Source organism: Armigeres subalbatus, chromosome 3 (genome assembly GCF_024139115.2).
Source record: "Armigeres subalbatus isolate Guangzhou_Male chromosome 3, GZ_Asu_2, whole genome shotgun sequence".
In the NCBI taxonomy this organism is placed as follows: Eukaryota; Metazoa; Arthropoda; class Insecta; order Diptera; family Culicidae; genus Armigeres; species Armigeres subalbatus.
This window is the reverse complement of record NC_085141.1, coordinates 245529679-245542398: the sequence shown is the minus strand read 5'-3', so window position 1 is coordinate 245542398 and position 12720 is coordinate 245529679. Positions and strand designations below refer to the sequence as shown.

The 12720-nt window shown below is 37.8% G+C and overlaps 1 protein-coding gene across 1 annotated transcript; it reads right to left on the bottom strand.

Annotated features, from left to right (window-relative positions):
- Window positions 1-60: 60 nt before the first annotated feature.
- Window positions 61-4902, bottom strand: LOC134222633 (mini-chromosome maintenance complex-binding protein). The gene is made up of 4 exons (XM_062701792.1): window positions 3545-4902; window positions 3236-3479; window positions 3074-3150; window positions 61-418 (listed from the first exon to the last, which is right to left on the bottom strand). Exons 1-4 carry the CDS (start codon window positions 4747-4749, stop codon window positions 124-126), a joined length of 1821 nt encoding a protein of 606 aa, XP_062557776.1. The 5' UTR covers window positions 4750-4902; the 3' UTR covers window positions 61-123.
- Between the last annotated feature and the right edge of the window lie 7818 nt (window positions 4903-12720).

The window sequence follows — 12720 nt, the reverse complement described above, 5'->3', positions numbered from 1 at the left end:
CTTTTCATGTACAAATAGAACCATTGTCGGAATAACATGCGTTACCCCACCAAAACAATGTAATTAAAAAGAGTAACATATATTTAAAAAAAGAAAACGATAGAGTTTTGGATCATATGTACACTACATCTCATTTCTCCGTTTGGCAAGCATTTCCAATCGGTTTTTTCGTTCTTGCTCGAGTTGCTTCGCATACTCCCAGCACTCTTGATCCATCGTACTTTTGCCCCGGGATAGCCCCAACAGTCGAGCCAACACCAACAGCGAGTGCAAATCGTCGGCCGACGCGTCGTTCTCCTTCCGCATCTGAACGAAATCGTTCTGGATGATCTCCGGGTTAAAGTTCTTCATGTCGAACTCCTGTATCCGCTGCCGGGTGAGAAATTTGCGCATTTCGATCAGCTTAGGCTGGATAAAGCAGGGCTGGTAGCGATAAATGCCGTTCAAAATAGTGACTTAGTGACTAACGATGACGAAAAAAGTGACCAAATAGTGACTTTCAGAAGCAGAAAAAGTGACCAAATAGTGACTTTTGTATGAGCTGAGGTATTGCTATTCGTATTGTCACTGTGTAACTCGTAGTAGATTGGAAACTAGGGATATCATGTTTTTTTCAAATGCTTATTAGAATGCTATCAGAAATCAAGAGAAGACAAAAATTACAAAAGCATGAGGATTACTACTGCTGGTCGTGTGCATCTTCACCGTAACTAGGGAGAGGATGAATCTTAGCAGGGGGCAACCGACTTGGCGACACCATCATAAATTCAACGAAGTTGAATTTTGAGGAAGGTTTAAGTTGGGACATCCAGAGGCTAGCAATATGACCATGGTAAACCTTATTCCGTAACACACCACGTAACGGGTAAAGCACGTTCTACAGCATTGTGGTAATGAAGTTTAACATGAGCTCAAAGTTTTTCGTGAAACTGCAGTTTGTGTATGAAAAAGGCAGAATGAAATATAATAAATTTTGCGCTGTCTTTTACTACCGTTCAAAAAATATTGTCTCGTCAAAATATATTCCCAAAAGTTTCACCATATATAAATTATTCATCTGCAAGACAGTGCGAAAGAGTGTTAGAACGAAGCCCAATCCAAAAGGCTTTGCTAATTTTTATGTGGTTAGACGTGTGAACATTCGTTTTGGCACGTTGAAAAATTGGCACGGTTCTTCGGTAGAAAAGCAATAAAATGATCTAATCAATTACTAGACAGAGAATTATTTGGAATCACAAAGCTTATGAATCTTTATTAGGACAAATTGTAAAAGAAAACCTAAAGAATTCAAAATTATGATGACATTTTTAAAATAGGATTTTTAATAATTGAAAATAACATTTTTAAGCGTAACAATTTCAAATGCATACATAATCCATTTGCCATTTGTTTTTTCGAGACCTTAATCTCTCGAAACATTAACCAGAACTCATATATAACATGAATTTTACCACACCTAAGTTTCCAAAGTTTCAAGTTTCGTAAAATGCGATCCAAAATCTTGAATTTGATGCAGAAATTGCTTTGGAAAACTCCGTTTTTTTCAGAAATTTCAGCGGAAGTTGTTTTTTTTTTGTGGAAAGCCTTGTGGAAATTTCTTGGATTTTTTTTTCAGAAATTGTGCGGAAAATGTGAAAAAAAATTCAGAATTTGTGCGGAAAATTCCTGTGAAATCTTGCTCCAGGAGGAGGAGGAAATTCCAACAGAAATCGGATGGCGAAGGTCAGTACTAAAACTTCCGGAAATTCTTTGATACCATAAATTCAAGGCAGAATATTTTGTAGACATTCCTGCTATCTTTCAGGAATTTCCGCGGGAACTGCACGTCAATTATTGTAAAAACTTCTCCGCGAATCCTTGAAAAAAAATCTTCTTCAAATACAAGCGGATTTTATCATGAATTCCGGTAGAAATCTTTTTGGGAATTCTTGTAGATATTGTTTGGTGAATTCCTAAGTAAAACCTTGCGAGATTATTTACCAAATTCAAGGCGGAATTTTTATGGAATTTTACACAAAGATGTTGCGGTCATCGCTACAGAAATTACAGTGAAAGTTCCTCCAAGAGAAACTTTCCTCCAGTGAAAGTTCCTCCAAGAAGCTTTTTATAACGAAGGTGGATTTTTCTCCAGATACAGGCAACTTACCCAACTTAGGAAGTAGTGCGCTGGATTCGCCTAATAATGCGCTAAACAACACATCAATTAGTTTGACAGATAAAACTTCGGAAGAAAGTTCGGTTCGGAAGTCCCGACTTCCCGAATCTAATGTAGTGCTACGCCGACAATATCATGCTGTGTGGTTCGTCGTAGAGGGTTTAATCAATCAGAAACTAAGAAATATCTCGGAATTATGTCAAAATTTACGTGAGAAAAAATGGATATTAAGAAACGATTAAAAATGACAACAAGTGAAGTTCTTTCCCTTATAATGCTTGTTAAACGAGTGCTCAAGAGTATAATGCATTCAATAATGGCTTGGAAATATCCAAAAAATTGGGTAAGCATAGACATCAAATGTGGAGTCCCTTCTCAACGACATTTGGCTATCGAAAACAATAGCCTACGCTCCTTATTTATTAAATTTCCACCCAAAACTAAATCCGCCCGAAGCCTCAAAACCGTTATGTAAATCCGCATCAAATCCGCGAAAACAGCAAAAACAGGGAAAATCGCGAAATCCACGTAGTCGTAACAATCCTGCGCTTTATAAACGGAGTTGCCTAAACGTAAGCCCAACCTTTGCTGTGGTCTGCATACAGGCCTCTCGATCCCGAAGTCCATGGTTCGAATCCACTCTGCCTTTCATAAGACGGCCTTGGAGCAATTTCTCAAACTTTATATTTTTTGCTAACTGATTTACATTTGATTTGGTTGATGATAATGGTAGGTACAAATGATTTTTAATTTAAAACTATTTTTTTGCAAACGATGGTGCAAAATTAGTGACTTTAGTGACCATTTTTCGAAAAATAGTGACTTTAGTGACTTTTGGATGCAAATAGTGACTTTTTAGTGACTAGGCTCAAAATAGTGACCAAGTCACTAAAAAGTGACTTGCTACCAGCCCTGAAGTGCTTGCCAGCTTTAAGCGTTTCGCCGATCATTTTGATTGCGTCCACATCCGGTGCCAGGGGAAAACAAAAGTTGGTCTGCATGGAACAAAGTTTGAAAGAATTAAAGGCATAATTTATTCAAAATGTAAAACCACCTTATTAAAAAAAAAGCGTATCTTACCGGAAGCATGCTTTTTCCTTCACTCAGCACTAACACAGGTACGTCAGAATTGAATTCCAGCTGATAAAATTGAAAGTTGTATTTGAGTTTCTGCGTTTTGATGAGATGTGCAATACTTTGAACTGCCTCTACTCCGGTACTTTCCAGCTTACCGGTCTGAAGTTTGGTCTCATCGAGCAGTAGATGCGTGTGCGGTGCGAGTTGCAGCAATCCACTCGTCAATTTGTTTGTGGTGTAATCTTTTCTAGAAAGGTGTAATAAGAATAGTTATGTGCTAGGAAAAACAGCAACGTCTTGCATACCACTTACTTGGGTACAAACTGCATTGTATTCATATTCTCTAGCGTCATAGGAAAGTAATGGCTGGCTGGCAACAGAAGCTCCATAATTTCGTATAGCCCCTTGGTGTAATCGGGCAACACCTCCGACGGGATGTTGCTTAGATTTAGACTGAAATGCCCTAACGATTCGATTTCGTTCCGCACATAAACCGTCGATATCAAATGGCACAGTAGATAATCGGCCGCCACTTTATCCTCGAACAAACATTGCGTCAGAAGGTTCTGAATGTCTTTCCAAATGTCGTTGGCCTCAGGGGAACTCGTGGATTCGCAATAAGGTTCCAGAAGTGGGTTCAAGTGTCGCAACTCTTGGAAACTGATGGCATGAATACGAGGGATAAGAGAAGGCGGGGGATTGGTGGCCTGATGTTCGGACATTTCATCCTCGAATTCTTCCACCTGATCAGTGCTCCCATCCAGAGCTGGGTCAACGGAGAGAAATCCGACAACATCCACTAAACTATTCAAGGAACAATCATCATAATTGGAATAAAGCTTCACCAGACTTGCCTTACTGGGTCGATCCGGGATGGGAGAGTTTAACAGATACTCTGCTGATAGAAATTTTGATCCTTTTCCGGAATTAAGCGTGGTTTTCGATGAACATGGCTGCTGAACTGTTGTGCTTTGTTCCACGGGCAACATTGGTTTCTTGAACACACTCTCGCCTTCGCCTGATTCATCAGTTTCCATCATTTCGCTATCTTCACCGTGGGATCGCTTGGTCGATGACCTTTCCGAAACTTGACCTTCACTATTTAACCGACTTGTTGGATTCATTTTCTCTTCACATTCCACAGCCCAATAATTATACCCGGGTATCGAAATGACAAACATAGATCTCCGTTCTCCATACTTGTTGCTTCCGGCTTGGAAATCAACTGTTTCCTCGTCCTTATTCATGGCCAAAACATCCCGGTACTTGCCACTCTGAACCCTGATCAGCGATCCATCATCCTTCTTCCGCACATCGTAGCGTTCCAAATAACATTCTGGGTCCTGCATGTCCTGAATCATGCCGCGAAAACGAACCAGCGCATTGTCCACGACTTCGTGCAACGGAGTGCAGTTCAGCAGCGGAATCTGGGAACGTATTTCCGGTTTGCTGAGCTGCTCCAGGCATAAACTCTCATTGGTGGCAAAGTATTCCGGCGTCCAACTTGATAAATCCATTTTGGTGACTTTTCTTGCACTATACAAAAGGAAACCACTTTCAAAATAAATTCAGGAACAACAGCAGAAGGCACAAACGGAACCGATGGAAGTTGTTGATGTTTCGATGAAGGATAGCGAATTTATGCTGTGCGATTGCAGAAGCATGAGCAGAAGCGCGCGCTTTCCAAAACGTCACAACAAGCTGCAGCATAAACTGTTATAATGTTCTAACCAGGGTGGCCAGATAATGTTTTGATAAATCGGTAGCTTTGCCTGTAGAAAATAACGGTAGGTACTAGGGTACAATTCTAGATTGCTTTGAGAATAGGTCGTATGTGCAAAAGAGAGGCTCTCTTTGTTCACGCTCTCTTTCGCTTGTACATAAGCTAGTTTTGCATATTTTGCCACATTTTCACTTCAGAACGCTAGACAAAGCTATAATCTTTAGATATCTGCTAAGGAATCTGAAGTAAACTTTATTATAGATCTGTAATAATCGAAAGAGAATGGAGGCAAAGAGAGACTCACTTTTGCACATACGACCTATTCTCAAAGCACTCTAGAATTAATAAATTCTATGATCAAATTTTATGTCGTTTATTTTTCGAATAATTTCATGTTTGTACAAGAATAATTGCCGCAAAACTTGTTTCACTCATATTTCCGCTGTTTCCGGTTCACAAGAAGCATTTGCGCTATTCCACAACATCGACTACAGCTCTGATAGTTGTTATGCATTTCCCTGAAAATTCGAAAACTGGTTACAGATAGCAAATAAAATAACTTTTAAATTATGCCGATTCCACCAATTTGAAGAGTTATATATAGATTATGATTTGCCCGATTCTTTTTCACACACTCACTCTTATTTCAGGTTGATCGCCTTGTCGGGTTTTGTATGGCGTGTTAAGAAATTAAACTGAGGGTCTGTCTCATTTGGAGAATTAAACTTAAAAGTGACAGTTCGAAAATTAGCAAATAACCCGTTCATAAGAATGGCTGGTGCTACCCAGCAATTCCAATAAGACATCGATGCAAAATGATTCGATATCTGTCAAAAGTAATCTTGCTCTGTCAGCAGGGTTATTCGATAATTATTGAAATGTCACTTTTGAGTTTAATTTCAGTTTAATTCTCCAAATGAGACAGACCCTGAAACTACCAGTTGGTAACGCAGAGTTGTAGTTTTACTTTTCGAGCACTTTTTGAAACTGGGGTGGAATTCTCGAAACGAGCAAACCATGCAAACTGTCATACGAAAGAGCTGTCGAAAGGAGATGCGCAATGAGGACCTTGATTTGAAACTGCTCGACTGGTTTGTTGTAAATATGACCCGATTTGAAACTTGAATGAAACTGAGTTCCAAATGTATTTAATAGTGTTTGTGTGTTTCTTATGACAGGCAAACTCATTGTTGTTCGTATGCGAGGTGAAAACTACCACGAAAAATGTTAGTTTGTTTTGTTTTGGATTTTTGTAAAATTCAAACCAAGTTTTATTTTGTTTACAACTGTTCGTTGCGGACACCAAGTTGTAGTTTGACAGCTATAAATTTTATAACATCAAGCAGTACCAAACTAAAACTGAATTTGCTACTGCAGCATTGGGACCTCGATAAAATGTTGACATATAATGCAGGAAATATAAAACATTTTCGGGACAGCATGTTATACATTGACATTTAGGGCGAAGCCAGAGTAAACGCGACGTGCGATGCGACGCGACGCGACAGTGCAATTTGACAGCCTGTTGATAATGATTGTTATTCTTTTACGTGAGTCGCGTCGCGTCGCATCGCACGTCGCGTCTACTCTGGCGGGCACCTTAGGGGCAAGCCAGAGTAAACGCGACGTGCGATGCGACGCGACGCGACAGTGCAATTTGACAGCCTGTTGATATTGATTGTTATTCTTTTACGTGAGTCGCGTCGCGTCGCATCGCTCGTCGCGTTTACTCTGGCTTGCCCCTTAGTGTTGATGTCGAGCAGTTATGGTTGAATCGGCCGAAAAGTATTTGATAACCGCAACGTAAACTGTGAAGCTATATCTTACATCGTAATAATGATTCTGACCATATAACATGTTGTTTTTTATTATGCGGGAGCGTTCATAATGCATCATTGTAATTTCATAAATGTGCCTTAAGAAAATGTTATGCTTTGTATTGCCGATTTCACCAATTTGAAGAGTTATGTGTAGATTATGATTTGCCCGCTTCTTTTTCTCACACTCACTCTCATTTCGGGTTGATCGATTTTTGTTACTGAAATTTACCCAATTATAACCCATTACTCGTTAGTCACATGTAAGCGTGTACACTAAATCGATTCCCGCCCAGAGATGCCAGATTTGAAGACATGTCTTCAATTTGAAGACATTTGAATCTCTGTGAAGACATTTATTTCGTGAAGACATTTTGAAGACTTTTCGAAATATTTGAAGACTATCTACTTATTTGAAGACATTTGAAGACAATCAATAAGCCAGCGAATAAAAAAAAATACAATTTTATTACTTACTTATAAATTCTGCGACTTCTATGAAAATTATATAAATATTGTCTGTTTCCTTGGTAACAAAACGCGCCGACCATTTTTTAGGCACTATCAAAATCGTCGCCAATATCTTTATTCTTAAATTATGTTAGTTTTATTAGAAAATAATGTCAATCTGCATTAAAAACAGGGCTCAATTTTGGGAAATAATGTGATTATTGAGTATATAAAATTTTGTTCACAGTTGATTTGACAGATCTTATGGCCATTTCTGCTGGCGACGATTTTGGCGTCAATTTGTTTTGCGACGATTTCAAATCGTCGCGGCCGATAAGGTGGGAAATTGATAATATTACGCACTTAACTTTGAGTTGTGCGCTGGTTAAAAAAATCCCGATGACATTGACGTTTTTGACGCGTCTGTTAAAAAGTATTTTATCATTACGTCGGAGCGTAATGACTGATCTAATTTACGGCAAAAGTAGACTGAATTTTTCTATGACTTGATTCAATCTAATCAACCGTTGAGCTAGAACCAGATTTTTTTTTCTAAATTCCTTCTGAATTCATCTGATCTTTTTGACATTCCTCTGAATATCCGTCGGTAAACTCTTTGAATTTTCTGTGGATTTAAAAAAGAAATGTCTGTGAAAATTTAAATTTTTCGTGTAAAATACTAATAATTTACTTTATAATTTTAACTTTAAATTTAATAATTTCAAAAGAATTCAAATTAAAAATTCAGTACAAATTATCGTGGAAATAAATAATAATTTCCGTAAAAAAGAAATAAAGGTAATCCTCCAAAATTTAAAAGGAAAATTTTTCTGAATTTACACAAGTTCTTCTGAACTCAATACCACAATACCACCACAATTAATCCCTTTTAATTTCCACAAGAAATTTGACTCAAATAATTTCCATAGGAAATTCTTACGAATGCCGACAAGAAATTTAAATTGTTCTGGTGTTCAATAAATATTTCTCAGACTTTTCATGGTAAATTTCTACAGAAAAATCTTCTTAAAAGAAATTCAGAGACAATCCTAAAGAATCGGTGGAATTTTAATTGAAGATTCAGTAGAAAGTTTGTACTAAAACTTGTTGAAAATTAGGTACTAAAACTTGTTACTCATCTTCGTTAAATTATTCCTTTGGTAATTCTTATGGAAATATCTTTGGAAATTCTTCCAGCATTTTATCTGAGAATTCCTCTATAATTTCTCAAAAAAAAAATCATTCTGGTACTCTTTCTGTAATTCCTCATGAAATTCCTCCAGGAATTTGTCCGGAAGTTTGTAACAAGTGTCAGTGTGTGGTCCAAGATTGGTGAGATTTTCGCGTTTTATGGTACTCGTTTTATTTGTTAAAAAAATATGAAAACGTTTGTAGTTGTTGAATGTTAAATGACCCAACAACTTCCACAAACCATGAACGCAGCCAACACTACGCTACCCCATGGAAGGAAGACAGTGCTACCGCTACTCACCACCAGGAACGCCGAGGAGAACATCGAATGGGCATCCATAGGGGTGGCGAATTGGGTGGAGAACTGGGAGGTCAGCATGTGATGGAATTAATGGGCGACAACGGGTCAACGGCCAGAGGCTTGGGGTCAACGATCACGAAGACGACTCATCATTGGCCTGCTGATAGTGAAGAATAAAGGTTGATTGGAAAGGAGATAAAGTATAGTTTTTGCAAAAGCGGAGAAAAGTTAAAGTCGTAAATTTTAAAGGACTGAAAAAGGAAGTTTAAAAAGAGTGGGAAATTGGACAATGGACATCCAAGTAGTTACCGTAGCGTTCAAAATCACCGAATGAGATCCACCCCATTCTATAAGTGACCCTAAATACCATTTTGTATCCGCCATTGTCCTACCAGGGCCACGCGGCCTTCAGGAATTTCCTCTAGGAGCTCGTAAGGTCGCCCAGAAATTCCTGTGAAAGTACATTCATGAATTCCTTCGGAAGATCCTTCAGAAGTTCCTCCAGAACTCCTCCGTTAGTTCCTTCTCGAATTATTCCTCCAGCAGTTCTTCTAGCAGAATTCCTCCGGAAGTTCCCCCAAAAGTACTTCCGAAAGTTCTTCCAGGAATTCCTGCGGAAGCTCCTCCAGGGATCCATTCGGAAGTTCCTCCATGAATTCCTTCGGAAGATTCTCCAAAAATGTTGCCGAAAGATTCTCCAAGAATGCCTTCGGAAGTATACTATGGATTTTTTCTGGTATTTCCTCCCGGATTTCTTTCGGAAATTTCCGCAGAAATACCTTAAGAAGCTCCTCCAAGAATTTATCCAGAACTATCACCAAGATTTCCTCCGGAAGTTTCTTAAGAAGTTTCTTCAGTAGTCACACCGGAAATTTTTTAAGTTGTTTCTCAGGAACATCCTTCAGAAATTCATCAGCAAAATCCTTCAGGAATTGCTCCAGAAAATCCCTCCGGAATTTATCCTGAAGCCTATATAAACTTCTTCTTATGTGCTTCCAGGGAAACCTCCTGAAAATCTTCCAGTAGTTCATCCAGAAGTTCCTTCAGATATTTCTCTGGAAGTTTTCAGTAAATCCTTGGAATGTTCTAACAGGAATTCCTCGGGAAATTTCTTCAAGAGCCCTCCAGAAGTAATTAGAAAAGCTCCATTCAGCAGAAATTAGTATGAGTAATATGATGCTCTATCGAGGTTTTATCCGGAAGTTGCTCCAAAAATTTATCCGGAAGTTCCTTAAGAAAATTCTCTGACTGTTTCTTCAAGTATTACACGGTAAATTTTAAATCCCTACAGGGTATTCTTTTAAAAGAAATTTGGAAGAATTCCACGTGGAAATTCAGTTTAAAAAATCCGGTGGAGTTTTAATCAAAGACTCAGTAGAAAATCCAGGGGAAACTCGTTATACACTATCTCGTGAAAATTTTAAAGTAAATTCTCTTGAATTCTAACAATTTGAATGTTAAAAAATAAACATTATTCCACATTAGTTAAAAAAGGAGATGATTTTTTATTCTTAGAGTTTGTCGACTGGCTAAGGGAGATGATTGAATTTACAAACCTATTGGATTTTGAAATTTCTCGCTGATAATCATAATTTTAATGTTGAAGACATTTGAAGACATTTTTAAACGACTATGAAGACATTTGAAAATATTATCTGGCATTAATGTTGAAGACATTTGAAGACATTTTTAAACGACTATGAAGACATTTGAAAATATTATCTGGCATCCCTGTTCCCGCCATGATTTGACTTCTATTTGTTTTCAGATTGAGCACTTACACACAAATATTATAAGCCATTTTATGAGACAGATTCGATCAGCTGATCGAAATTTTGAGTGAACGGCTCGGTCTTTGTTTTGGTAAATTTGCATGCAAATCATCATCAATTCGTCATCATCGTCATCATTTCATTCCATTTTCGCAAATGTTCCTTGCAAAATGTAAATATTAGTGTTAGGTCTCCTGTCATTTGAGCTTTTAATAAAATGGCTTATACACGGAAAATCAAACTTTTTTGAGTGTATCCAGCTTTCCACGCTAGCCATAATGGCGGCTGCTATAAACAAATCTGACAGTAACTGTTTCCGACGCTGATCTGTAATCGACGCTATAGTCGTATCTTAGCGACCATTTTCACATTGTTTATATACTTTTTGTTATCCGAAAACCTACAGCAGAAAACGAAAGTCTCGAAGAAAATATGAGAAAACAATTTGTTACAAGCTTCTGATAATTAGATTCAAGTCCCTAATTGATACGCTTTTTCTTTTTAGGTTGGAGTTATTGTCCTACCAATTTCAGCACGCTGCCTGTTGACATTGAATTTGGATGTTCATATAAATATTCCTAACACAGATTTGCAAGCAGTGCAGCATTTTAGCATTCTGATCCGAGCAGTTTTTAGATGTTTCGACTTTAATCAGATGAACAGCTACACTTAGTACTTGGACGTATTTTAGCTATTCACCTAGCTCCACTGGATTACCAAGTAATAAATGAAAATTAATCTTGAAGAAATCCGATGTACAGCTAAATGCTGATGTGCGCAAAATTTGATGTGTTATGATTCTAGTGGCAAAATTTTGTGTTCTGTTGCATATTAGGAATACAGTTTAGACTCAATAAACGTCAACCACGCCACGCAGCATATTATTTGGTTCAAATGATAACTTTCTACTCTCGTCTCTACGGGATGATCCATAAAGTACGTCACGCAAAAATTGGCGATTTTCGACCCCCCCTCCCCCCTTCGTCGCACTTTTTGTATTAAAGCTCTAAAATATTTGTATGAGTCGTCACGCTGCTCGGAACCCCCCCTTCCCCCTAGGAGCGTGACGTACTTTGTGGATGGCCCCTACTCAGTACTGCAATTTCCACATAGTTCACTTGAAACTAAACTACTTTAAATTACATTCTTAGACTTGTATATTGGATACATGAATTATATAAAATATAAAAATATTGAACAATTCTAAAACAGTATTCGCTTGTCGGTGAATACTTCATTTAGACCGACAAAAGCTGATGAGGTAAATAAAACCTTACGTGTATTTTGAATTTAAGCCTTTTGAAAAAAAAAATGATTTCTGAAAATATTTATTGACGTAGACAAAACAACATATTTTTTGAATTGTTTGTTTTCCGCATTGATGAGGCCGACGTTTGCCTTCCGGATTCTCTTTCAAATTCAAACGGATATTTGTGACAGACATCATCGTCCGGATCTATCGCTAAACTGCTATGAACTAATGTGCTTTGTCCACTGAAGCATTGGTATACGGTCACCTTCTCGCACGTTCTATAAGAATTCGGATTTCAGGACCCCGTGAATGAGAGTTACTGCCAGTAACTTACTGGTCTGCATGTGTAAACAATAAATAATTCGATGAAATCAGAACGCATATCTAAGTGCTTCGGCTCATCTAATTCAGATCAGAATCCCTCAGAACTACTACTACTTAAATCCTAAAATGGGCTGACATTAATTGCATCTACATTCATTCAGTGAAACTCCACTTAACAGGAGTTATAAAGCTCACACGCAAATTGTTGTATGGGAAAATGGCTTCAACCTAAAACGAAAATGCGTATTATTTTTGTGGCACTATAACAAGTTTGAAATTATCAGAAGCTTATTACAAAACAAAATCGATTTCCTCCGAGTCTTGTTTTTTTCTGATAACAATCAATAAACAATGTGAAAATGGTTGCTGAGATACAACTAGCGTCGATTACAGTTCAGCGTCGGCTGTGCGTCGGAAGCAGTTACTGTCAGATTTATTTATAGCAGCCGCCATTATGGCTAGCGTGGAAAGCTGGATTGAGTGTGAGAAAAAGATGACTGTGAGAAAAAAAATCTCGCAATACTCTTATAAAGTGCAAAAAGCGCAATATTGACCATGAAAATTTATTTCATAATGAGTTCTTTTGAATTTCAAATCCAAAACTTGTGGCAAATTTCCAAAAGGCACACGAAAAAAAATCTTCATAATGAATGTATTC

What these genes read in the sequence shown, in the direction of transcription:
- LOC134222633 (XM_062701792.1), bottom strand. Translation starts at nt 4,749, where the DNA reads ATGGATTTATCAAGTTGGACGCCGGAATACTTTGCCACCAATGAGAGT. An exon ending in ACAATGCAGTTTGTACCCAA is followed by an intron (nt 3,480 to 3,544) that starts GTAAGTGGTATG and finishes ACACCTTTCTAG; the next exon opens with AAAAGATTACACCACAAACA. An exon ending in ACGCTTAAAGCTGGCAAGCA is followed by an intron (nt 419 to 3,073) that starts CTTCAGGGCTGG and finishes CTACCAGCCCTG; the next exon opens with CTTTATCCAGCCTAAGCTGA.